The sequence below is a fragment of the Passer domesticus genome, chromosome 6 (assembly GCF_036417665.1).
Source record: "Passer domesticus isolate bPasDom1 chromosome 6, bPasDom1.hap1, whole genome shotgun sequence".
NCBI classification, from domain to species: Eukaryota; Metazoa; Chordata; class Aves; order Passeriformes; family Passeridae; genus Passer; species Passer domesticus.
This window is the reverse complement of record NC_087479.1, coordinates 54,084,020-54,109,746: the sequence shown is the minus strand read 5'-3', so window position 1 is coordinate 54,109,746 and position 25,727 is coordinate 54,084,020. Positions and strand designations below refer to the sequence as shown.

Genomic DNA, 25,727 nt, shown 5'->3' with positions numbered 1-25,727 from the left:
GGAATCTCACATCCCCTCACCAGCCCAATCCTTTCAAGGGCAAACACCTCATGATCCAGGAGCTGATGAGGCTCCAGATGAGTTGGAGAGGGACTTTGCACTTGGGCATGGAGTGACAGGATGAGGGGGAATGGTTTCCCATTGCCAGAGGGTGGGGTCAGATTGGATATTAGGGAAGAAATCCTTCCCTGTGAGGGTGGTGAGCCCTTGGCACAGGTTGGCATGAGGGCTGGGGTCAGGTAAAACCAACCAGGTAAGAACAACAAGTGTTCCCAGATCTGAGGAGGATGACCTCTAATGAAGGGCTGGAAAGAGGATCACAGCATCCTAAAATCAGGTTCCTAATCGCTTTCATTGCATCATCAAAGGACACTAATTAGGGTGTCTAAGGGCTGGTGACCTGGCTGCAAGCAACTGAGTGCTGTCCTTCCCTTGGGCTGTGTGAGCCTGCATTGCAATGGCAGAAATGGAATTCCCAGCTCAGTTTTCTTTCTTGGGGCCAGGGAAGGTTTTGGCAATGATCCTGAAACTCTACCCTAGGAGTTGTTTCTGAGAAGCACTCAGATGCTTGCACAGTGCTGTGAGCACTTCCAGCACTGCCAGCATTCCAGTGCCACCAGCAGCACCAGCAGCTCTCTGCTGCAGGAGGGACAATGACCCCTCAGGGTAGATAAAGGAGGAATGGTAGAAACCTGCTGAGAGAGGGAAAGCATTTGGAGAATGTCCCATTTGGAAAAGAGTTTATAATCAGGAGGAAATGAGGAGCCATTAAAAAAAATCTCAATGTCGAGCTACTTCCTCTATGGCAGAAAAACAAGTCAAGACAACTCCGAGGAAGTGAAATTCGGATATAGCCAAAGAGACAATTTCCGACTCCCCCTTGACTCCACCGAGCCTTGGGAAACAACAGTGGGACAGGGCACACAGAGACATTCAGCAGGACAGTAGTGGGTAGCTCCTGGTGATCTGGGCACTTTCTCCTTCATGTCACTGACCTGCCAGGAGCCGCTTCAGGACATGGATCCCAAAGGAGCAAGAGGGACCAGGAAGCACCGCTGATCTGCACAGACCCCTTTGCCTGCTGCTGCCCCACAGGGAACAGGTCAGTGGAATGGTTTCTTTCCTCTTGACCCCACCTTCCTCTCCTGCAGCAGCTGCTCTGTTCCTGCCACCCTCTCCCGGTGACCACAGTGCCCTCCCCAAGCCCTCTCTCTTCTCCTGTCTGTATCCTTGTACTGAAAAGGGCCAGAACAAACTTTCTAACGCAATGCAAAGCATGAGGAAGCAGGAATTCTTTACCTGAACAGCACACAGATCTCTTCTTATATTGCATCTTTGGTGAGACTTTACAACAGTTATTAATCCATTATAACCACATGTACGCATTGAAAATTTTTTTTTATCTAATACATAAACACCATTTTCCCTGAAACCATTTCCATGCATTCACCTCCTCCAGGAAGTCCTTTTATGATCCTGGAGATTTATAAAGAGGGGTCTATCTGGTGGTCATATTCAATGAATGCTGCCATATTCAAGGTGGCCTTGCCTTGAACTTTTCCTCTGGCCATGCACTGTTGCCTCTTGTTCCTGAACTTGCCACAAAATCACTGCTGGCCTCCTTATCTGTTTCTGCACTGGTTCCAGCCACTTTGATCATCCTGTGTGCCAGCCTTTACATTCTTTTATCTTTTGGCCAATTTTGAACAACTTCAGAAGAACTGAATATGTTTATTCTCTATGTTATTTATCGGCCTCCTGCCAAACAGCCCAACCCTCCCACCTCTCTCTCCTGCCCCACAATTTCCACACCCCTCCTCCCCTGCACATCTCACTCCTCCCCTCTGAATCCTTCCCACTGCAGGGAGCTGCTGAGGAGCCACATGGTCCATCCCTGGATTCTCCAAGCACTGACTGCCCATCCACTCTGACCACAGCCAGGGGCCACATCCCACTGCCTGCCCAGCGTCCATCCATGGAGGTGACCACCGTGTCCCCCCCTGCCAATTCACCCACTGATAGACACGATCTATGTGAGACAGATGCCAGCGATGTGGCCATACACAGTGTGACACTGCTCATCGGCCTCTGTGGGCTGGCTGGGAACGGGGCTGTCATCTGGGTCCTTGGGTTCTGCATTCAGAGGGACACCATGAAACCCATCACTGCCTACAACCTTGACCCGGCCATCATCAACTTCCTCTTTCTCATCTTCACGGTCCCCTCCACTCTGCTCTTCCTGCTGGAGGATTTCTCCTGCTCTGCCATCATGTCCCCAGCATACATTCGCTTCCTTTTCCTCCTCTTCCGGATGTTCTACAGCGTCGGGCTGTACCGGCTGACAGCCATCAGCATCGAGAGGTGCAGGTCCGTGCTCTGCCCACGTGGGCTCTTCTGCCACCTTCCCCAGGACCTGTCATGGGTGGTGGTGAGTGCCGGGCTCTGGGCCCTTTCCATCACTGTCATTGCTGCCATTTCTGCAGTGACTTCCCTGTGCGAGTCACAGGAACACAAGCTCTGCCAGGGGGCTCTCATCTCCCTGTACATCCTCAACTTCCTCGTCTTTGCTCCATCCATGGTCATTTCCAGCAGAATCCTCTTCATTCATTTCAAGGGAAGCTCCCAGCAGCAGCGATCCAAGAAGCTTGACATCATTGTCTTCCTCGCTGTGCTCCTCACTCTCCCCCTCAGTCTCTGGAATTTCCTGCAGCAGCTCGGCTACACCGCTGTGTTCCCCCGGCTTCTTCTCCTCTTTGCCTGCATGCACAGCAGCATCAACCCCTTCATCTACATCTCAGTAACAAAGTGCTGGAGGCGCTGCTCCATGGAGTCCCTCAGGGAGTGCCTGCAGGAGGTCTTTGAGGAGCCAGAAGAAAGCACTGCCCCCAGTAATGATGCCACCAGGGACTCAGTGATCTGAGTCTGCTGAGCCCTTCAACTGCCCCCATGCAGGAGCATGGGGCAGTGATTTAGCATCACCCTCCACCTTTATTCCTGCAGGAGAAGGGAGCAGGGGCACTGACAAGGGCCATGTGGGACAGTGCTCCGCACAGAGCACATTGGAGCAGGGCTGTGCTCCTCCCTCATGGGTCCTAGAGCGCTGTTCCCCAAACGGATCCTTCCCAACAGGGCTGTGATCCCAGAATTCCCCCTGGCACCTGGTTCCTGCATCCCACTGAGATCTGATATCAATAAACAGCACTGTAAACCCTGAGCCACCTTTGCCCCCTCTGCCAGCGCCTCCCAGCTTCCTCTGGCTGCTGCTGCCAGCCGGGAATGTGGCTGGAGGGAGGGGACAGAGAGGTAGTTAGCCACAGGAATGTTGTGATTGTTTAGAAATTTCATAATGAACTATGTTTGATTAGTCAAGGCATATTTGCCTGTGGTTTTTTAGCTGGTTTTGATTTAGATCTGTGTTGGCTGAGTGTCAGTAAAAAACTCTATCAACCTATAGCCCTTAGAGAACTTACTGAATAGATGGACAGCAAAATTCAATGAAGTATTTTTAATGGTTATGATATAACTAGAAAATAATTGGATGTCATAGAATAGGAATGATATCTTGAGAGAATTAGGAATTCAGAGGCCTATACATGCCAGAAGACTTAATTAATTAATTGCAAGTGATAAATTGTAATGGCAATAAGAGAGCCATTTCCTGGGCTTGTACACCTCAGAAAATGTAATCAGTGGTAACTGTCTAACCAAGACATCAAATTTAATAAAACATTGTTTACTGGAAAACAAACTGGGTTATGCATTAAACTAAGAGAGACTACATATTCTGCTAGTAATTAAAAGAAACAAAATACCTATACCTTGATGCAATAAACTGGGAGCATTTTTGGGTGCATCTATTAAAAAATCGTGGATTTTGTAGTGTGAAATTGGCCAGATAATACTGGCTTTCACATTTATGTATTAGCCTATGCATGTTGTTATTGATGATGAGTATCTAGAAATCGCATCAATTATAACTCTTTTTAGTTGCATGTTTGTCTAATATAATCTATCAGCTTAAGAATGCACTGTATTGCTCACAGAATAGTAGTGTAATGAATATAATAGCTATGTATCACTTGTGGAAATAATAGTGTGATTAATGTACTGTGTTACAGACCTCAGCAAAACATAAGATGTGAAAAAGGCTTTTGTGTAACTAAAAACAGTGTAAGGCCATCCACTCACCAACCTGTCCAAGAGATACCCATGACACAAACCAGAGCACTGGAGGACATTAGAGAATACCATGTTAAATTTAAGGAGGGCATACTCAAATCTCATCAGAGGATGTGAAACAGCAGCATGGAGACACAAGAAGAAATAAAACATATTGACCTGACACCCAGAATGTCATGCAGATAAGCCAGAGGGTGAAAAGGAGTTCCCAAAACATCAGAAAGTTCACAAGAATGTTTGAATAATCCATGAAACACATGAATATACATGCATCTCAGCAATGTAACAGTATAAAACACACCACTCCCCCTTCCCTGTTCTTTGACTATTGGCCAGGAGCAACCCAGCGCTGGAAATATGGTCCTTTTTTATCCTATTACTGTTATTATTATTATTAAACATTTAAAAAACTCTAAGCAGTGAATTCTGTTTTTCACAATAGTGTATAAAAACACCTGAAAAGTATTGTTTCTTTGAACCTGTCTATGGCAAGTAAATTTCAAATATGTTCACCAATTTGACTCAAAATTGTTACTAGTCCAACACGCTTTTGCTGTAAGACTTAAACGTCTTGGTGCCAGAGGGGACACAGCCATGGCTTGTGCTCCCTGGAATATCCATGATCCCCAATGCCCAGAGTTGGGCTGGCAGCGGCACAGCCAGCACGGACACGATGGCCCAGGGGCTCAGCATTGCCCACCCCGAGTGCTCTGTGAGTGTCACAGCAGAGATCTCCCCAGAGATCTTTAATTTTTAATTTTGTGAGCCAGGTGCAAAGGTCGCTCTGCCTTCAGAAATTCTTCCTCTCCACGGCCTTCAGCTGCTCCCTCAGCAGGCTCAGATGGTGCAGCAGCAAGGAGAGGAGGACATCGTGCTCCTCAGCACGGCCACCCCCTTCCAAGAGCAGGGTGACACCTGTGTTTGTCACCATGGGCTCCACAGGACATCACCTGCCTCCCTGGGGCTTCATTGAGGTCTCCCGCCCCAGCACGTCCCACACCTTCTCTCCAGCCCCACCACATCCACACCTTCTCTCCAGCCCCACCACATCCACACCTTCTCTCCAACCCCACCACATCCCACACCTTCTCTCCAGCCCCACCAAATCCACGCCTTCTCTCCAGCCCCACCACATCCCACACCTCCCCACCACATCTCCCCACCAGCTCCATCATGTCCCACACCTCCCACACCAACCTCCCACCCCACTCCCCATGCAGCCCACCCATTCCCATCCTTCCCATCCCTCCCAGCCCCGTGCCTGAGGCTCCAGTCCCTGCCCAGGGGCTGCTCACCCCAGGCTGCCCCGTAAGGCTTTGGGGCAGTGCTTCTCTTGGATTTGCCCCTCCCCAGCTTCATCCCTGCTGTCCAGCCCCCCAAACTCCTTTGGACAGAAACAAGAGGCAGTAGAGGGATGGCTCCACTGTCATTCATTGGGGCAGAGAAGCACGGAATTGCCTGGAGGAGTGGAAGCATTGCTGGGGGTCCCGTGTGGGGCAGGAGAGGAGCGGGGATGTCTGGAGGGGAAGGCAGCCTGGGGGGAATTTCTAGAGGATGTCAGAGGGGGGCACGATGCCTTAGGATTTTAGCTTTTCTATTTTTCAAATCCTGTACTGCATTAGTGCATAACTCTAAACTCCATATAAAGTGTTAGTTAACCATCTTCACCTTTTGGGCAGACAAAACAACCCCTGTAAGGCCCGAATTCAAGGACATTCTACTGCCTCAGGCCTGGAAAAGTATACACAAAAGTGAATTGGGGGAGGGCAAGCTGGGGGTAGATTACTTCATTACCTGAAGCTGTAATTGGAGGATTAACCCCTGGTTTGTTAATGGACCAAACTCATATCTGTCTGAAAAACTCATCACCATTGTCCTTTTTGGGTGTAGCCCCTCTGAGAGTCTTTGACTGCCCACGGTGAACCTTCTGAAGGCCTTTCAGAAATGCCTGCTTTTATTCTCTTCCCCTTGTCTGGCCTCTGTCCCTGGGAGCCACCCCAAGGCATCAGGCAGACAGGGGCTGGAGGGGGCAGGAGGGCTCTGGGTGCCACCAATCCCAAATCTCCCACTGGACAGCAGCAGAGCCCAACAGGCCACACGTGCAGCCAGGGAGTGGCCTCTGACTGGGAAACCATCGGGATGGGATGGGATGGGATGGGATGGGATGGGATGGGATGGGATGGGATGGGATGGGATGGGATGGGATGGGATGGGATGAGATGGGATGGGATGGGATGGGATGGGATGGGATGGGATGGGATGGGATGGGATGGGATGGGATGGGATGGGATGGGATGGGATGGGATGGCATGGGATGGGATGGGATGGCATGGCATGGGATGGCATGGCATGGCATGGCATGGCATGGCATGGCATGGGGAGTGATACCAAAATCAGACAGAATAAAGTTCCTGACACCAACTAATAGTGTTGCCAAGGGAACTATTAGGCAGCAGGACACGCAGAAGGATCTCTGCTTATTTCTGTGTGTTGTGACACTTTACAACAGTGTTTTTATCCACTTTAACCACACATAAGACATTAAAATGTTTTTCTTATCTAGTACATAAACACCATTTTCCTAGAACTCATTTCCATGCATCCACTTCCTACTGGGCATCATTTGATGGCCCTGGAGGATCATTCAGAGGGGTCTCTGGTGGTTGCATTCCCTGAGTGCTCAGATGTTACAGGAGACCCTGCCTTGAACTTTTCCTTTGGCCATGTGCTCTTGCTTCTTGTAACAGAACTTGCCCCAAAACCACTGCAGGCCCCCTTATCTGTTTCTGCACTGCCTCCAGCCACATTTATCATCCCGTGTCCACATCTTTACACCCATTTATCTCTCTGACCAGTTACTTTTAAAGTAACTTCAGGGGAGCTGAAAATGTTAATCTCTCTTATTTATCAATCCCCTGCAAAGCAGCCCAACCCCCCCACCTCCCTCTCCCACCCCACAATTCCCACCGCCCTCCTCCCCTGCACATCTCACTCCTCCCCACTGAATCCTTCCCTCTGCAGGGAGCTGCTGAGGAGCCACATGGTCCATCCCTGGATTCTCCAAGCACTGACTGCCCATCCACTCTGACCACAGCCAGGAGCCACATCCCACTGTCTCCTCAGCATCCATCCATGGAGGTGAGCACCGTGTCCCCTCTTTTCACTTCACCGAACAATGGACCTGGTCAGTGTGAGATCAGTGTCTCCAACATGGCCGTGCACATTGTGACGCTGCTCATCGGCCTCTGTGGGCTGGCTGGGAATGGGGCTTTCCTCTGGCTCCTCCACATTGATGCCCTCACCGACTTCATCTTCAACCAGGCCATCACCGACTTCCTCTTCCTCATCTTCATGGTCCCCTCCGCTCTGCTCTTCCTTGTGGAGGAAGTGTCCTGCTCTGCTATAATGCCCCAAATGTATTTGAGCTTGCTTTTCCAGTTGTCACTGTTCTCTTACAACATGGGGCTCTACCGGCTGTCGTTCATCAGCATTGAGAGGTGCAGGTCCATCCTCTGCCAGTTTTTCTGTGGTTGCCAACTTCCTGAGCGCGTGCTGTGGGTAGTGATGAGTGCCCTCTTCTGGGCCTTCCTCTTCGTTGTCATCGCAGTCAATCCCATGGTGACTTCCCAGTGCCAGTCACTTGAGCAGGAGCAATGCCAGGTGGCTCTCACCTCCATGTACGCCCTCAACCTCTTCCTATTTGCTGCACCCATGGTCATTTCCAGCACAATCCTCTTCATTAATTTCAAGCCTGGCTCCCAGCAGCAGCCACACAGGAGGCTTGACATCGTTATCTTCCTCATTGTACTCCTCAGTCTGCCCCTCAGTCTCTGGTCTTTCCTGCAGCAGCTCGGTTACACAGCTGTGCCCTCCCAGGTGGTTTTCCTGCTCACCTGCATCACCAGCAGCATCAAACCCTTCATCTACTTCTTGGTGGGGAGCTGGAAGAGACCCTACTCCATGAGGAGCTGCTGGAGACACTGCTCCATGCAGAGCTGCAGGAGGCACTCCTCTGTGCAGTCCCTAAGGAAGGCGATCCACAGGGTGTTCGAGGAGCCAAAAGAAAACACTGCCCACAGCACTGAACCAACCATGGACACACAGACCTCAGCCTTTTGATCCCTTGCACTGCACTGCTGAAGGACCCTGGGACAGTGGCTGAGAGATTCCTTGAGTCTCCTGGTCAGTAAATGCCCACAGTGTCACCCTCCCTGTGCTGGGGCATCCCCAACCCCTTTCCAGGCCGCTCTGGGCTCTGATCCGTGCTTGTGAGGAAATGCAAAGGGATCCACAGGGAGCATTTGCCCCACATCCCCTGCAGGCTTGCTAATCTGTTTCTGCACTGGCTCCAGCCACATTTATCATCCTCTGAGCTCCTGAGGAGCATGATGGAGCTGGGCTTTCTTCCTCCCTCCTTGGACCTCCTATGACCAGGAGGAGCAGAGACCCTGCTGGGAGTCCTGGCTGGAGGGGGGAAGGATCGGGGCTGTTGGGTGGAAAAGGGGGCTCTGGGGATGGTCTGGGGTGTTGAAGGTGGTTTCGGAGGGGTCAGGAGAGGCTCAGAGGTGGTTGGAGGAGGTCTGGATACCAGAAACCCCGTATCTCCCCACTAGAGGACAGCAGAGCCTGACAAGCCGTGATTGGAGCGGGGGAGCGGCTCCATCTGAGAAAGCTGTCGGATGTGATAAGATGGGGTGAGGATGGAGAGCCTGGAGGGAACGGGGAATGAGGAGCAGGGATGAGGGATAGAATGGAGAGCAGCTCAGGGTTGTTTGGCCCTGAGCAAGTTTTGGCAATGATCATGGAGGTATTACCATATTGGCACTTGATTCTGAGAAGCTCCCAGCTGCCTCACCAACACTGCCAGCACTGGCAGCATTCCAGAGCCGCCAGCACCACCAGCATCCCTCTGCTTCTGGAGGGACAATGACCCCTCAGGGAAGAGAAACTAGGAATGTCAGAAACCCTTCCCTTTTGGGAAAGGGAAGGCTGTCAGAGAATGGACATTCTCCTGGGAAGGAGTGTTTCTAATCAGGAGGAAATGAGGAGCCATTCACAAAGACAAAGAGGTTTGGGGTTTTGTGTTTGTTTGTTTGTTTGCTTGTTTGTTTGCTTTTTTCCTTTGTACCAAAAACCATAAGGCTGTTTAACTCTGACCTAGCCAAAGTTGGAAAACCGCTTCTGACTGCCATGTGACCCCACTGAGTCTTGGAGAGCAACACCAGGACAGGGCACAGAAGGACAGGAGTGGGGAACTCCTGGTGATCTGGGGACATCCTTCTGCATGGTACTGACCTGGGAGGATCCACTTTGGGATATGGATGCCATAAGAGCAAGAGGTACGTGTCTTGCAATGTAATATGTCGTCACATTTGGGTCAGACAAAACAATCCCTCTGGGCCTGAAATTCAAGGACATTCTACTGCCACCAGCCCAGCAAAGTCAAGACAAAAGTGAATTGGGGAGGGCAAACTGGGGGTAAATGACTTCATTACCTGAAGCTGTAATTGGAGGATTAACCCCTGGTTTGTAAATGGACCAAACTTATATCTATCTGAAAAACTCGTGACCATTGTCCATTTTGGGTGTAGCCCCTCTCGGAGGCTTTCACTGCCCAAGGTGAACCTTCTGAAGGCCTTTCAGAAATTCCTGCTTTTATTCTCTTCCCCTTGTCTGGCCTCTGTCCCTGGGAGCCACCCCAAGGCATCAGGCAGACAGGGGCTGGAGGGGGCAGGAGGGCTCTGGGTGCCACCAATGCCAAATCTCCCACTGGACAGCAGCAGAGCCCAACAGGCCACACGTGCAGCCAGGGAGTGACCTCTGACTGGGAAACCATCGGGATGGGATGGGATGGGATGGAATGGGATGGGATGGGATGGGATGGGATGGGATGGGATGGGATGGGATGGGATGGGATGGGATGGGATGGGATGGGATGGGATGGGGAGTGATACCAAAATCAGACAGAATAAAGTTCCTGACACCAACTAATAGTGTTGCCAAGGGAACTATTAGGCAGCAGGACACGCAGAAGGATCTCTGCTTATTTCTGTGTGTGTTTTCAGACTATGCAACAGTGTTTTTATCCACTATAATCATACATAGACATTAAAACGCTTTTACTATGGTCTCCATAAACACCATTTTCCTAGAACTCATTTCTGTGCATCCACTTCCTACTGGGCATCATTTGATGGCCCTGGAGGATCATTCAGAGGGGTCTCTGGTGGTCGCATTCCCTGAGTGCTGTGATATTACAGGAGACCCTGCCTTGAACTTTTCCTTTGGCTATGTGCTCTTGCTTCTATTTACAGAATTTACCATAAAAATACTCTGTGCTTCCTTATCACTTTCTCCACTTCTCCCAGCCACATTTATCATCCTGTGTCCACATTTTTACGTCCTTTTATCTTTCTGCCCAGTTACTTTTAAAGCAACTTCAGGGGAGTTGAAAATGTATATTCTTTCTTATTTATCAACCCCCTGCACACCAGCCCAACCTTCCAACCCCACAATTCCCACTGCCCTCCTCCCCTGCACATCTCACTCCTCCCCACTGAATCCTTCCCACTGCAGGGAGCTGCTGAGGAGCTGCATGGTCCATCCCTGGATTCTCCAAGCACTGACTGCCCATCCACTCTGACCACAGCCAGGAGCCACATCCCACTGTCTCCTCAGCATCCATCCATGGAGGTGAGCACCGTGTCCCCTCTTTTCACTTCACCAAACAATGGAACCACTCAGTGTGACATCAGTGTCTCCAACATGGCTGTAGACTTTGTGACGCTGCTCATCGGCCTCTGTGGGCTGGCTGGGAATGGGGCATTCCTCTGGCTCCTCCACATTGATGCCCTCACTTACTTTGTGGCATTCAACCAGGCCAGCATCGACTTCCTCTTCCTCATCATTATGGTCCCCTCCACCCTGTTCTTCCTTGTGGAGGAAGTGTCCTGCTCTGCTATAATGCCCCAAATGTATTTGAGCTTGCTTTTCCAGCTTTCAATGGTCTCCTACAGTACAGGGCTCTACCGGCTGTCGTTCATCAGCATTGAGAGGTGCAGGTCCATCCTCTGCCAGTTTTTCTGTGGTTGCCAAATTTCTGAGCGCCTGCTGTTGGTGGTGATGAAAATCCTGTTCTGGGCCTTGTTCTTTGTTGTCGTCGCTGTCAATCCCATGGTGACTTCCCAGTGCCAGTCACACGAGCGGGAGCAATGCCAGGTGGCTCTCACCTCCATGTACGCTCTCAACCTCTCCCTATTTGCTGCACCCATGGTCATTTCCTGCACAATCCTCTTCATTAATTTCAAGCCTGGCTCCCAGCAGCAGCAACACATGAGGCTTGACATTGTTATCTTCCTCGTTGTACTCCTCAGTCTGCCCCTCAGTCTCTGGTCTTTCCTGCAGCAGCTCGGTTACACGGCTGTGCCCTCCCAGGTGGTTTTCCTGCTCACCTGCATCACCAGCAGCATCAAACCCTTCATCAACATCTTGGTGGGGACCTGGAAGAGAGACTGCTCCATGAGGAGCTGCTGGAGACACTGCTCCATGCAGAGCTACAGGAGGCACTCCTCTGTGCAGTCCCTAAGGAAGGCGATCCACAGGGTGTTTGAGGAGCCAAAAGAAAACACTGCCCACAGCACTGAACCTACCATGGACACAGAGGCCTGAGTCTATTGATCCCTTGCACTGCACTGCTGAAGGACCCTGGGACAGTGGCTGAGAGATTCCTTGAGTCTCCTGGTCAGTAAATGCCCACAGTGTCACCCTCCCTGTGCTGGGGCATCCCCAGCCCCTTTCCAGGCCGCTCTGGGCTCTGATCCGTGCTTGTGAGGCCTCAGCCTTGAGGAGCAGCCCCTGGGCTCAGCTGCTCTGGCGCTGATCAGAAACACCCTCTGCTCCCAGGAACTGCTGCTGTCCAACCACCTCCTGGGCCTTTATCAACAGCCTTGGGAATTGTTTTCCTTCCCTGAAGGCCACAGCATCCCTGCTGTCCCACTTTCCCAGAGAGCTGCCTGCCCGAAGTGTGGCCAGGGTGAAACATTGCTGTGAGTGACGCCCATCCCTTGGGGCCTGTGAGCAGCGGCCCAAAAGGAGACCCTTGGAGCTCTCCTGGGCCCAGCAGCGCTGAGCAGAAGCTCCCTGGGAGTGGGGCCTCTCTGAGCTGGGATCTCTCCCGTCTGCTGCCCTCGGCTGATCCCCGAACGCCGACGGCTCCTGGGCCGATCCCCAGTGCTCCAGGCCCAGCCCTTGGCCCAGTGAGGAGATGCAGAGGGATCCCCAGGGAGCATTTCACTGCCTGCCAGGGGAATTTCTCACAGGGACCTTGCACTGACTCTTTCTGGCCGTGTGCACACACGTGTGCATCTGCTGTGGCAAATGTGGCACAAATGCTGCTCTCTCAGGTGTGTTAGTGCCTGAGACATCTGAGTGGGTCAGGCCTGGAGGCAAGGTTAAGGCATGAGATACCTTTCCAGCTAAATGCTGTTCTTGTTCTTTCTTTGCTAAATTGTTAATTTTAATGTACAAAAGCGGCAGTGGCTGGGAGAAGGAGAGATCTCAGGATTTTCTCTGGTCTGGTTGGGAAGATCCCGAGGTGTGTCTCTGTTAAAAGTCTCTTTTCCCCAGCCCAGCAACCAAAGAAGGAGTCAAGAAGTCTTCAGTTCACATTCTCAAGGTTGTTTATTATTTCTTTATCTCAAACATTTTCTGTGTGGTCTGCCAAGATCTGTTCAGCAGGTCAGCTCAAGGCACTCTCTTTGCCTCTTGGGCTGGTGCTATCTTTTATACTAAAAACTACGTATACTATGTTTACAGTTATTTTCCAATACCTATCACCTATGTTAGACAGTGACTTTCTGCTCTAAACCAATCTGTGAATGCCAACATCGTCCTGAACATGGATGCCAGGGAGAAGAAAGAAAAAGTACAGGGCACGCCCAAATCCCTCCATCTTGGAACCCCTGCCCCCCATGTACAAAATTTTAAACCCCCCTGTACAAGTTTCAAAACCCCCTGTACAGTGCTCCAAAATTTTTCCCTTCACCCTTTGATTGCTACTACTATGCTACTTAAACTTTTGTGACCTGTAATTCTTCGTATAAGGTTGGCAATTTGCTCCATGGGTTGAGATAGAATTCCCAGATGTCTTTGGCTTCCTGCCAGGGTCTCCAAACCCCTGCCAGGGCTTTGAGACATCCAGGGCATCCAGAGAGATGTCCTGGGTTCCGACACAGAGACACTGCTCATGGTCCTGGGTGCACAGGGCAGGAGCGGGGCTGTCATAGGGGAAAAGGCAGCCCCAGGGTAGGTCTGGAGTTTGTCAGAAGGGTTCAGAAGGGTCAGAGAGTTCTGGAAGGGTCTGGATGCTGCTGATCCCAAATGTTCCAACTGGAGGGCAGCAGAGACTGATGGGCAGTGCTTCAAGGAAAGGGAGCAGCCATGGGACGGGACGGGACGGGACGGGACGGGACGGGACGGGACGGGACGGGATGGGATGGGATGGGATGGGATGGGATGGGATGGGATGGGATGGGATGGGATGGGATGGAGAGAGTGCTCTCCATGGGGATGGGGATTGGGAGTGAGACCAAAATCAGCGAGAATAAGCTTTCTAACACAACAGGAAGCATTAGGAAGCAGGAATTCTTTACCTGCACAGGACATACAGAAGGATCTCTCCTTGTTCCGTGTGTGGTGAGTTTTACAACAGGGCTTTTATCCATCATAATCACACATAGACATTGAAAGGTTTTTCTTATCTGACACAAAAACATCATTTTCTTAGAATTTATTTGCACATGTCAGCCTCCTAGTAGAAGTAATTATTTGATCCTGAAAGTTCAGTAAGAGGAGTCTCTGGTGTTTTTATTCACTGGGTGCTGTGATATTAAAGGTGACCTTGCCTTGAACTTTTCCTCTGGCTATGCACTGTTGCTTCCTGTAACAGAACTTGCCCCAGAAATACTGCAGGCCTCCTAATCTGTTTCTGCACCAGCGCCAGCCATGTTTATCATCCTGTGTCCACATCTTTACATCCATTTATCTCTCTGACCAGTCAGTCTTTAAGCAACTTCAGGGGAGTTGAAAATGTTTATTCTCTGTTATTTATCAACCCCCTGCACACCAGCCCAACCCTCCCACCTTCCTCTCCCACCCCACAATTCCCACCGCCCTCCTCCCCTGCACATCTCACTCCTCCCCTCTGAATCCTTCCCACTGCAGGGAGCTGCTGAGGAGCCACATGGTCCATCCCTGGATTCTCCAAGCACTGACTGCCCATCCACTCTGACCACAGCCAGGGGCCACATCCCACTGCCCATCCAGCAGCCATGGAGGTGAGCATCGCCTCCCCGTCTCCTGACTCACCCACTGAAGATTATCTGTGTGAGATAGATGTCACCAACGTGGCTGTAGACAGTGTCATGCTGCTCGTCTGCCTCTGTGGTGTGGCCGGGAACGGGGCTGTGCTCTGCCTCCTCCACAGGAACTCCATGACGCTCTACTTCTTCGACCTGGCCTTTGCTGACTCCCTCTTCCTCCTCCTCATGGTGCCCTCCACCCTGCTCTGCCGGCTGGAGAACATGTCGTGCTCCACCATCATGCCCCTGACTTACTTGAGGACACTTTTTCTGCTGTCACTGCTCCCCTACAACCTGGGGCTGTACCTGCTGACAGTAACCAGCATTGACAGGTGCACATCCATTCTCTGCTCACGCTGGTACGACAGGCACCGTCCCCAGCGTCTTTTGGAGGTGGTGAACGTCCTCTTATGGGCCCTGTCCATCGGTTTCACAGTCACCATTAGTTCTCTGTGTCTCTGCCAGGAGCACGAGCACTGCCAGGGAGCTCACATCTCCATGTACGCCCTCAACCTCATCCTGTTTGCCTCAGCCATGGTCATTTGCAGCACAGTCCTCTTTGTTAAGGTCAAGTCTGACCCCCAGCAGCAGCAGCCCAGGAGGCTTGACACTGCTATCCTCCTCACTGTGCTCTTTGTCCTCCTCTTTGCTCTCCCCCTCAGCCTCTGCAATTTCCTGCAGCAGCTCGGTTACACGGTTGTGCCCTTCCAGGTGGTTTTGCTGCTCACCTGCATCACCAGCAGCATCAAACCCTTCATCTACTTCTTGGTGGGGAGCTGTGGGAGGGACTGCTCTGTGGAGGGCTGCAGGAGGCCTTCCTCCATGCAGTCCCTAAAGAAGGCACTCCACAACGTCTTTGGGGAGCCAAAAGAAAACACTGCCCACAACAATGCTGCTGCTGTGGACACAGCAGTCTGAGCCTGTGTTCCCTTCCCCTGCTCTGCTGAAGGATCCTGAGACAGTGGCTGAGGGTTTCCTTGAGTCACCTGAGCAGGAACTCTCCCATTTGTGGCACTCGGAGGATCCTTGAATTCCCACCGATCCTGGGCGGATTCTTCCACTCCTCAAGGCCTAACCCTTGGCCTGGTGAGGAGCTGCAAAGGTATCCAGAGTGAGAAATCCAGAAGGGAATTTTTCACAGGGACTTTGCACTCACTGTTTCTCTGCATCCACACACGTGTCATATTTCTTGTTTCATTGACTGGATATCCTTTGTAAAGTTTTTTTTCCATGGTGTGCCTGTATGGTCAGGGCTAGAGTGAACCGGGCCAATGAACTCTAGTGTGCTGATGCTCAATATTAAATGTGGTTTTTACTGATCCCCTTGGCGGTGACTTTTTCAGCGATCTCAAACACTCGTTTGGAACACTCCCGCGGTGTAATCCTGCAGGAGAAGGGAGCAGCGGCATGTGGGAGGGATGCTCTGAGGGGAGCAGGGCTTTCCTCCTCCCTCCCGGCTCCTAGAACACCATGGCCAGGACGGGCAGAGACGCTGCCGGGAGTCCCGGCTGGAGCAGGGAAGGAGCGGGGCTGCCGGGTTGGGAGGTGGCCCGGCGGGGGGTGATCTAGGGTGTCCGAGGAGATGAGGAAGGGTCAGGGAGGGTCGGGAAGGGTCGGGGGGCTCGGAGGCTGCCTGGATGCTGGCGATCCCAAATGTGGCCACCGGAGGGCAGCAGAGCCCGAGGGGCCGCGCTCGGAGCTGGGAGGCGCCGGCGGCCCGGAAAGCTGCGGGACGGGAGAGGATGGGGAGAGGATGGAGTGGAGAGCGCCACGGGCAGCAGGGATGAGGATGGGATTGGGAGAGGGCCAGGAAGCTCAGCCGAGCGCCCTTTGGCGCTTTGGGAAGGTTTTGGCAATGATCCCGGAGCTCTTCCCAGAATGCGAAATGTTTCTGACGAGCAACCAGCGGCTTCATCATCAGCACTGCCGGCACTGCCGGCATTCCAGTGCCACCAGCACCACCAGCATCCCTCTGCTGCTGGAGGGACGATGACCCCGCAGTGAAGGGAAATGAGGAATGGTAGAAGCCTGTTCAGAAAGGAGAAGCAATTGGAGAATGGGATATTCTGCAGGGAAGGAATGTTTCTAATCAGGGGGAAATGATGAGCCAATTGCAAAATTCTGTTTGCAGTGTCTGGCAAAAGCCACTTCCTTAGTGGACAAACACCAAAAAAAAAAAAAAATCACGATAAATGACTCGGTAGAAGTGGAATTCTGACGTAGCCAAAGATGCAATTTCCGACTCCCCCGTGATTCCCCCGAGCCTTGGGGAGCAACACCAGGACAAAGCACAGAGAGGAGCCGGCTGGACGGGAGTGGGGAGCTCCTGGTGATCTGGGCACTTTCTCCTTCATGTCACTGACCTGCCAGGAGCCGCTTTAGGACATGGATCCCAAAGGAGCAAGAGGGACCAGGAAGCGCCGCTGATCTGCACAGACCCCTTTGCCTGCTGCTGCCCCACAGGGAACAGGTCAGTGGAATGGTTTCCTTCCTCCCTACCCCACCTTCCTCTCCTGCAGCAGCAGCTGCTCTGTTCCTGCCACCCTCTCCTGTGACCACACTGCTCTCCCCAGGTCCCCCTCCTCTGCCCTGAGCTTGAACATCCCAACCCTCCCACCTCCCTCTCCCACCCCACAATTTCCACCTCCCTCCTTCCCCTGCACATCTCACTCTTCACCCCACTGAATCCTTCCTACTTCAGGGAGCTGCTGAGCAGTGGTCTATTCCTGGATTCTCCAAGCACTGACTCCCCATCCACTCTGACCACAGCCAGGGGCCACATCCCACTGCCTGCCCAGCGTCCATCCATGGAGGTGAGCACCGTGTCCCCATCTCCCGCCTCACCCACTGAAGGAGACGATCTCTGTGATATTGATGTCACTGACGTGGCCGTAGACAGTGTGACACTGCTCATCTGCCTCTGTGGGCTGGCCGGGAATGGGGCTGTGCTCTGCCTTCTCCAAAGGAACCCTGCCACCTGTTACATCATCAACCTGGCCTTCGCCAGCTTCTCCTTCCTCCACTTCGCCGTCCCCTCCACCCTGCTCTACCTGCTGGAGGAATTGTCCTGCTCCACAATCGTGCCCCTGGTGTTCCTGAGGGCACTTTTCCCACTCCTGCTCTTCTCCTACAACCTGGGGCTGTACCTGCTGACTGCCATCAGCATCGAGAGGTGCACATCCATCCTCTGTCCACTCTGGTACCGCTGCCGCCGTCCCCAGCGCCTGTCATGGGTGGTGTGTGCCTTGCTCTGGGCCCTCTCCATCACTGTCATTGTCACCATGACTGCCCTGTGCCACTCAAAGGAGCACGAGCACTGTCAGATGTCTCTCATCACCATGTATGCCCTCAACCTCTTCTTCTTTGCCCCAGCCATGGTCATTTCCAGCACAATTCTCTTCATTAAGGTCAAGTGTATCTCCCAGCAGCAGCAACCCAAGAGACTCAACATTGTTATTTTCCTCGTTGTGCTCTTCTTCCTCCTCTTTGCTCTCCCACTCAGCCTCTGCAATTTCCTGCAGCAGCTCGGTTACATCACTGTGCCCTCCCAGGTTGTTTTCCTGCTCACCTGCATCCACAGCACCATCAACCCCTTCATCTACTTCTTGGTGGGGGGCTGCAGGAGACCCTGCTCTGTGGGATCCCTCCGGCTCTCCCTCCAGAGGGTCTTTGAGGAGCCAGAAGAAAACACTGCCCACAGTGGTGATCCTGCCATGGACACAGCCTTTCCAGCCTGCTGATCCCTTCCCTGCTCTGCTGAAGGACCTTGGCAGAGTGGCTGAGGGTTTCCTTGAGTCACCTGATTAATAAATATCCATGGGATCACCCTCCCCATGGTGCTGTAATCCTGAAGGAGAAGGGAGCAGGGGCATTGCCAAGGGCCATGTGGGAGGGATGCTCTGCGAGGAGCCCATTGGAGCATGGCTGTGCTCCTCCCTCACGGGGCCTTTCCAACGTGGCTGTGATCCCAAAATTCTCCCTGGCACCCTGGTTCCTGCATCCCACTGGGGTGTGATATCAATAAACAGCACCGTGAACCCTGAGCTGCCTTCGCCTCCCGGCTTCCTCTGGCTGCTGCTGCCAGCCGGGAATGTGGCTGGAGGGAGGGGACACACCCCTGGCTTGTGCTCCCTGGAGGAACAGTGATCCCGAGTGCCCAGAGCTGGGCTGGCAGCGACACAGCCGGCACGGACACGATGGCCCAGGGGCTCAGCATAGCCCACCCCGAGTGCTCTGTGAGTGTCACAGCAGAAATATCCCCAGAAATCTTTAATTTTTATTTTGTGAGCCAGGTGCAAAGGTCTCTCTGCCTTCAGAAGTTCTTCCTCTCCATGGCCTTCAGCTGCTCCCTCAGCAGGCTCAGATGGTGCAGCAGCAAGGAGAGGAGGCGGTCATGGTCCTCAGCACGGCCACCCCCTTCCAGGAGCAGGGTGACACCTGTGTTTGTCACCACAGGCACTGTGGGGCACCACCTGCCTCCCTGGGGCATTGCTGAGGTCTCCAGCCCCACCACATCCCACACCTTCCCGCTATGTCCAACACCTGCCCATAAGCCTCACCACTTCCTTAATCCACCCCGCAACCTCCCACCCCACTCCCCATGCAGCCCACCCATTCCCATCCTTCCCATCCCTCCCAGCCCCGTGCCCGAGGCTCCAGTCCCTCCCCAGGGGCTGCTCACCTCAGGCTGCCTCGCACGGTTTTCGGGAACTGTTTCCCTGGGACTTCACCCGCGGTGTCCCGCCCCCCAGCCTCCCTTGGAGAGGGACCAGAGGCGACAGCGGGATGGATCCATCAGCGTTTATTGGGGCACAGGAGCGTGGAATTGCCAGGAGCGGGCACACTGCCGGGGATCCCGGGCGGAGCGGGGCAGGAGCGGGGCTGGCAGGGGGGAAGGCGGCCCCAGGCGGGATCTGGGATGTCAGAGGGGATCGGGAAGGGTCCGGATGCCGGCAATCCCAAATCCTCCCACAGGAGGGCAGCAGAGCCCGACGGATCGCGCTCGGAGCGGACGCCGGGTGGGAAACCTGCGGGATGGCATGGCATGGCATGGCATGGCACGGCATGGCATGGCATGGCATGGGATAGGTACAGGCAACAGGGAAGGGGAGCCGAGATAAGGACAGTTAGGGGATAGGACTGGGGTGGGAATGCAGATAGGGTGGGGATGCAACGATAGGGACAGGGACAGGGACAGGAATAGAGATGGGAATAGGGATGGAGATGGGATAGGGATAGGGATAGGGATAGGGATAGGGATAGGGATAGGGATAGGGATAGGGATAGGGATAGGGATAGGGATAGGGATAGGGATAGGGATAGGGATAGGGATAGGGATAGGGATAGGGATAGGGATAGGGATAGGGATAGGGATAGGGATAGGGATAGGGATAGGGATAGGGATAGGGATGGAGAGGGGGACGGGGATGGGGGATGGGGATGGGGATGGGGATGGGGATGGGGATGGGGATGGGGATAGGGATAGACACAACAACATGGATCAGTGGGATGGGAAAAGGGATGGAAAAGCCGCGGGATGCATCCTGACTCACAGGTGCAGGAAGATGACCTGCAGGCCTGGCTGGGAGCAAGGGTGGGCAGCTGAGCATGAAGCCAGCGTGGGCAGCATGGCCGGTGGGACCACAGCAGCCTCTCAGCTGGACATTGTGGTGATCCCTGTCTCCTCAAAGACCCTCCGGAAGGCAACCTGGAGGGACACGACGGAGCAGCGCCTCCAGCAGCTCCCCACCAAGAAGTAGATGAAGGGGTTGATGCTGCTGTTGATGCAGGCCAGCAGGAAGACCACGTGGGAGGGCACAAGGGTGGGGCTGAGCTGCTGAAGGAAATTGCAGAGGCTGAGGGGCACTCCAAAGATGAGGAAGAAGAGCACAGTGAGGAAGATAACGATGTAGAGCCGCTTAGGCTGACGTCTCTTGGAGCCACACTGGACCTTGATGAAGAGGATCACGTTGGAGATGACCATGGGTGGAGCAAAGATGAGGAAGCTGAGGGCGTACATGGAGATGAGAGCCACCCGGCAGTGCTCTTGCTCGTGTGACAGGCACAGGGAGGTCACCACGACCATGACGGCGATGGAAAGGGCCCAGAGCAGGGCACACACCACCCATGACAGGCGCTGGGGACGGCGGCAGCGGTACCAGAGGGGGAAGAGAATTGAACCACACCTCTCGATGCTGATGGCTGTCAGCAGGTACAGCCCCATGTTGTAGGAGAACAGCGACAGCAGGAGAAGGGACCTCAGGTACTTCAGGGACACGACAGTGGAGCAGGACACGTCCTCCAGCAGGTAGAGCAGGGTGGAGGGGAACATGAAGAGGAGGAAGGTGAAGTCGGCGACGGCCAGGTTGAGGATGTAGACAGTGATGGGGTTCCTGCGGATGTGGAATCCGAGGAGCCAGAGGACAGCCCCGTTCCCAGCCAGCCCACAGAGGCAGATGAGCAGAGTGGCACCGTCTATGGCCACATCGGTGACATTGATCCCACAGGAATCATCTCCTTCAGTGTCCATCACGGGAGATGAGGGAGGTGGGGACGTCTGGTTCAGCTCCATGGTGGAAGGTGGGACGTGGTCCCCAGCTGTGGCCAGAGCAGAGGGGGGTTAGTGGGACCCCAGGGGATGTGAAGGGAGGGGGGTCCCTGTCAGGTGGCACAGCAGGGCTGGGAACAGGGGGGCCGTGGGATGGCTGGGGGTGAGGTGAGGGCAGAGGGGGGGTTGGATCAATCCAGTCATCCCGACTGAGGACAACCATGGGAGCAGTGAGAGGGTCTTTGGGGACATCCAGGGAGAAACAAGCAGTGCCCAGGGCTGGACTCTGGTCCCGATCCCATACCTTTCCTTGGGGCCAACCTGTTGGTGTGTCCAAGCAGGGCACGCTCACTCCCTCCCTCCGGTGCTCCTCGCCACGGTCTTCTCCAGTGAGGAAAACTGGGATCTCCACGTCCTCAGAAGCTCCAAGCAGCCTATTTGTCCCCAAATAAAGCTGCTTTTTGGGGCGTTTCTGCACAATCACGGGTCAGGTACTGAGAGCACTGGGCAGTTGCACACAGGCTGCCTCTTCTCCCGTCAAAATTCTGTTGGTCTTGCGGGAAAGGAAATGTTTTGTCCGAGCAAATACCCCAGAGGACGAACACTGCAGCAGTTACATCTCGTTGTGAAAGAATCTTGATGCTTTTAGGATTCAACCTGATATCTCATGAGACTGGTAATTGCCACCTTCCTAATTGTTTGATAGTGCTCCAGCCTCCTCTCCCCATCCTGCCCCGATGCTGGCATCCTTCTGAGATTGTTCATTACCATGTGCATTTTCCTCCCAGCCTCCCAGCGTGAGGATCCCTCTCCTCCGACTTCGTCCTGCACCAGGCCTGGGTGAGAATTTGGAATTTGTTGTCTGAGCCATGACTTTGGATTCACTCCAATTGGTCTGGGGGCTCCAGAGCCCTCCTGGTCCTGCTGGTACTCACTGAGAGAGCCTGGAGAAGCAGAGAGGGTGGCAGGGGACAGCACACACAACCCCACATCCCTCCCTGCAACCTTACACAAGAAGCACCATTCACCCCCACCAAAGTTTTGGGGTGGCAGAAGAGGGGAGGGGAGAGGGTTTTGGGGACATCCAAACAGGGGCACGGGGCACATCACTGCTGGGGTGGCATGTCCCCGAGCAAAGCGGGGTGTCACAGCCTGTCCCACCCGGGTTGGGATCACCAGGAAAAGGCAGGCAGGTGCTGCTGAGCTGGGTGCCAGGGACAGAGGCTCGGGCAGGGCCGGGCTCAGCACGGCGCAGCAGGGGTGTGACAGTGACAGCGGGGCCAGGGCAGTGAGTCACCCCCGTGCCTCTCTCCACCCCTGGACTTTGCCTCCTGCGGATGCTCAGGGCAATAACAATAAACCCCAGGCTCGGAGGCGGGAATGGGGCGCCGGGGAGGGCACGGGGGTCCCATCCCTGGCGGCTGCGCTGCGCAGGGGGATCTGCAGCGGTGGGGTTGGGACGGGCAGTGGGATGGGGAGTGGGATCAGGGGTGAGGGTGCGCCTGAGGCAGCGGGCAGGGGTGCGAGGGAGCGTCGCGCAGGCAGGCAGGACACGCAGGTGGCAGCGTGACGCTTGTGCGCCGCGAGGACCTGCCGGGAGAAGGTCACCTGTGTGCCAGGACACCCGTACGTGTGTCCCGGCCACTGTGACGGCCGCGGCGGGCGGGCCCGGCGGGCGGGTGACAGCCGCACCCTGGAGCGGGCGGGCGCTTGCCGCCTGCCTGTCCCCATCCCTGTCCCCGCCGAGGCCACTCGGGCTCCGTGGCCCCACCGGACACCCCCATGCAGCGGGAGCGCGGGGAGCAGAGCCCAGGAGCCCCCGAAACCGAGGTCAAGGCTGTCATCGTGGGGGATGGCGGCTGCGGGAAGACGTCGCTGCTGGTGGCCTTCGCCAAAGGGGACTTCCCCAAGGTACCGGGATGCCTGTCCCCTGGTGGGCGGGTGACTGTCCCCGAGCGGGGCAAAGGGCGGTGGCACAGGCACGGTGGCAGCAGCGGGGCCATTTGAAGCGGGACATGGGGACGGGGGGCAGGGGGTGGCCCAGCCTGGGGGGCTGTGACACCTCTGCCTCCCTTGGGGAGTCACGGGGGAGCAGGGTTTGTCCCTCGGTGAGGGCACATAAGGGGCTCAGGGAGTGCAGAGAAGGGGGGCAGCCACAGAGACCCCAGAACCCCTGTCCTGAATCCCTGGGGCATCCATGTGCCCTGGGATGGGGGACAAGGGTGCTTCCCATCCCCTTGCCCCGGGGAGGAAGCGCCACTTCCCACCGCCTGCTTCCCTCCCTGTGCTCTGCTCCATCCCCCCAGGGGTGCCCTCTGTCGCTGCCCCCCACAGCTGCCTCCTGTGTGACCTGTGTCCCTGTCCCCCGCCAGGTCTATGTCCCCACCGTGTTCGAGAAGTACACGGCGTCCCTCCAGGTTGCCGGCAAGCCCGTGAAGATCCACCTGTGGGACACAGCAGGTGGGACAGCAGGGGACAGCCCGGGCAGTTGCGCCCCCCACTCTCCCACCCAGGAGTTTTGGGGTGTCCCACCTGCGTGGGCGTGCCACGGAGGGTGTCCCCTCCAGGGGGTCCCCATGGCCGTGGCAGAGGGGGGGGTTGACCCGCAGCCATCCCCACGGATGTCACTTTCACGTGACAGGCTGGTGTTTAATGGTTTCCTTCTCCACCCGGCAGGACAGGAAGACTATGACAGGCTTCGCCCTCTGTCCTACTCGGATGCCAACGTTGTCCTCATGTGCTTTGATGTCACCGACTCCAACAGCTTTGACAACATCCTGACGAAGGTAACCAACCCCGGGGGTGCTGCCTGTCCCCCGTCCCCATCCCCGGGTGGCACGTGCCCATCCCGAGGTGACGTGTCCCCTGGCAGTGGTACCCGGAGGTGAACCACTTCTGCAAGGGCGTCCCGGTGCTGCTGGTGGGCTGCAAGACGGACCTGCGGCAGGACCAGGAGGTGCTGCAGAAGCTGAAGGACGGACGGATAGAGCCCGTCTCCCGCCAGCAGGTGGGTGTCACCTCCCGGTGGCACAGGACAGCTGGTCCCCGAGGCGGGACAGCGCGACAGCGGGCTCCTGGCGAGGTCTGACGGTGTGTGTCCCCGCAGGGAGAGGCCATGGCCCGGCAGGTCCGCGCCGTGTCCTACATGGAGTGCTCGGCCAGGTACCAGGACAACGTCGGGAACATCTTTGTGACAGCCTGCAGTGCCGCCATGGGTGCCGCCCGCCGGAGGCAGCGCAAGGCGGGACACAGGAGGGTCTGCGTGATCCTCTGAGCCCCCCGGCTCGGCACAGCCCACCGGGACCTCCCGCTGCTGCCTCAGCTCTGCCGCCGCCACCGGAACGCCCTGCCACCCTCGCCACCCGGGGCTGGCACCGCCGGTCCCCGCGGGGTGACAGCAGGAAAGCGTTCCTGGCATGAACTGTCGCGCCTGGATCCCAGAGTCCTGTCCCTTTCCCGCTGGGGATGCCAGCGTCCTGTCCCTGTCCCAGGGATCCCGGTGCCACCACGGCTGCCAGCACCCGCTGCCAGCGGCTCTGGGGACACAGAACTGATCGGGGGGTCCCCTTCCTGCTGGCAGGCCAGCGCCGGAGTGGGACACGGGGTGACCGCAGGGCGACCTGCTGCCATTAAAGTGACACAAAACTCACCGGCGTGGACGGTCCCTGGGGCAGCAGCAGCCCCTGCACGGCCTGGGGGCGTCGGGGACTCCGGGGGGGGGGTGTTGGGGACATGGTGTGGGTGTCGGGGACACGGTGTGGGTGTCGGGGACATGGTGTGGGTGTCAGGGACACAGTGTGGGTGTCGGGAACACGGTGTGGGTGTCGGGGACATGGCGTGGGTGTCGGGGTCCCGCCATGGGCCCGCCATGGATGAGAGACCACCGGGATGGGGTCACCGTCTGGTTTTGGGTTGAGGTGTGTGTGAGCATGTGTCCAGGTGTGTCCAGGTGCGTGCTGCACAAACAGGTCTATAACCATATGTATAGTTATATATTTTTTTATATTTATATACATTATATATAATGTATATCTAACTATATAGTTAATTTATAACCATCCATATCACTATATTTATTTTATATATCACCGCATATAGTTAGGCTACAGTGTATAGTTTATATAAAAACACTGTTCATAGTGTATAACTAAGGAGCTGTACGTAGTTACCTGGGTGGATGTAGGTACCTGCCGGTGTCTCTGCATCCAGACCCCCATGCAGGCGTGCGCAGCCGTGCGGGCAGCCTCGGAGCCCGCGGGGACACCGAGGGACCTCACGGCGGGGCGTTTTGGGCCACGAACCCCCCCAAAATCCCCCCGGGGCTCCCCCTCTCCAGCCCCCCCCGCCAGGGGCGTGGCCACGACCCGGAGGGGCGTGGCCGTGGAAGGGGGCGTGGTCTATACGAGAGTGGGCGGGACCGGGCCCGAGACGCGCGCGCGCGGGGCGGGGCCGTGCTGGGGAGCGCACGGCGCACGCGCGACGCGCGGGTTCGGGGGGGGGGGTGCTCGTGCGCGCGGCGCGTGCGCGTGGCGTCGGTGTGTATGTGAGGCTCTGACGGGTTCAAAATGGCGGCGGCGGCTCCTGTGTGAGGAGGGGGAACCGCGTCCCGGCCGGGGGGCGGCGGCGCCGGGGGGGCACCGCGC

At 55.3% G+C, this 25,727-nt stretch overlaps 8 protein-coding genes across 10 annotated transcripts in view; 7 read left to right on the top strand and 1 right to left on the bottom strand.

Moving 5' to 3' along the window:
* Positions 1–1,975: 1,975 nt before the first annotated feature.
* Positions 1,976–4,543, top strand: LOC135302162 (mas-related G-protein coupled receptor member H-like). Its single transcript, XM_064422623.1, has one exon. The coding sequence runs from the start codon at positions 1,976–1,978 to the stop codon at positions 2,918–2,920; it is 945 nt and encodes a 314-aa protein (XP_064278693.1). The 3' UTR covers positions 2,921–4,543.
* Positions 4,544–7,195: 2,652 nt separating this feature from the next.
* Positions 7,196–16,221, top strand: LOC135303728 (mas-related G-protein coupled receptor member H-like). The gene is made up of 3 exons (XM_064425840.1): positions 7,196–7,317; positions 9,341–9,518; positions 13,802–16,221. The coding sequence occupies exon 3, from the start codon at positions 14,508–14,510 to the stop codon at positions 15,453–15,455; it is 948 nt and encodes a 315-aa protein (XP_064281910.1). The 5' UTR covers positions 7,196–7,317; positions 9,341–9,518; positions 13,802–14,507; the 3' UTR covers positions 15,456–16,221.
* Positions 7,370–9,346, top strand: LOC135303731 (mas-related G-protein coupled receptor member H-like). The gene has a single exon (XM_064425844.1). It carries the CDS (start codon positions 7,390–7,392, stop codon positions 8,296–8,298), a length of 909 nt encoding a protein of 302 aa, XP_064281914.1. The 5' UTR covers positions 7,370–7,389; the 3' UTR covers positions 8,299–9,346.
* Positions 10,790–13,647, top strand: LOC135303726 (proto-oncogene Mas-like). Its single transcript, XM_064425839.1, has one exon. The coding sequence runs from the start codon at positions 10,867–10,869 to the stop codon at positions 11,845–11,847; it is 981 nt and encodes a 326-aa protein (XP_064281909.1). The 5' UTR covers positions 10,790–10,866; the 3' UTR covers positions 11,848–13,647.
* Positions 16,222–17,256: 1,035 nt separating the features above from the next.
* Positions 17,257–19,724, top strand: LOC135303729 (mas-related G-protein coupled receptor member H-like). Of its 2 annotated transcripts, XR_010365131.1 has the most exons (2): positions 17,259–18,772; positions 19,512–19,724. XR_010365131.1 is itself a non-coding variant. In XM_064425841.1 (1 exon), exon 1 carries the CDS (start codon positions 17,345–17,347, stop codon positions 18,275–18,277), a length of 933 nt encoding a protein of 310 aa, XP_064281911.1. In that variant the 5' UTR covers positions 17,257–17,344; the 3' UTR covers positions 18,278–18,993. The 2 variants fall into 2 exon arrangements, 1 of the variants encoding a protein (XP_064281911.1); XM_064425841.1 differs by lacking the exon at positions 19,512–19,724 and having other exon boundaries at positions 17,257–18,993.
* A 276-nt stretch (positions 19,725–20,000) lies between these two features.
* On the bottom strand, positions 20,001–21,193 carry LOC135303730 (mas-related G-protein coupled receptor member H-like). The gene has a single exon (XM_064425842.1). The coding sequence runs from the start codon at positions 21,106–21,108 to the stop codon at positions 20,191–20,193; it is 918 nt and encodes a 305-aa protein (XP_064281912.1). The 5' UTR covers positions 21,109–21,193; the 3' UTR covers positions 20,001–20,190.
* Positions 20,835–24,733, top strand: RHOD (ras homolog family member D). Of its 2 annotated transcripts, XM_064425845.1 has the most exons (7): positions 20,835–21,116; positions 21,426–21,760; positions 21,873–22,995; positions 23,457–23,544; positions 23,761–23,870; positions 23,957–24,091; positions 24,191–24,733. In XM_064425845.1, exons 3-7 carry the CDS (start codon positions 22,867–22,869, stop codon positions 24,356–24,358), a joined length of 630 nt encoding a protein of 209 aa, XP_064281915.1. In that variant the 5' UTR covers positions 20,835–21,116; positions 21,426–21,760; positions 21,873–22,866; the 3' UTR covers positions 24,359–24,733. The 2 variants fall into 2 exon arrangements, with proteins under 2 accessions (XP_064281915.1, XP_064281916.1); XM_064425846.1 differs by lacking the exon at positions 20,835–21,116 and having other exon boundaries at positions 21,417–21,760.
* An 810-nt stretch (positions 24,734–25,543) lies between these two features.
* Positions 25,544–25,727, top strand: part of KDM2A (lysine demethylase 2A) — a 33,502-nt gene continuing 33,318 nt past the window's right edge. Inside the window, exon 1 of the mRNA XM_064425837.1 lies at positions 25,544–25,669. Within this exon, the coding sequence (XP_064281907.1) occupies positions 25,650–25,669 (20 nt within the window). The 5' untranslated portion in view covers positions 25,544–25,649. The remainder of the gene's footprint in view (positions 25,670–25,727) is intronic.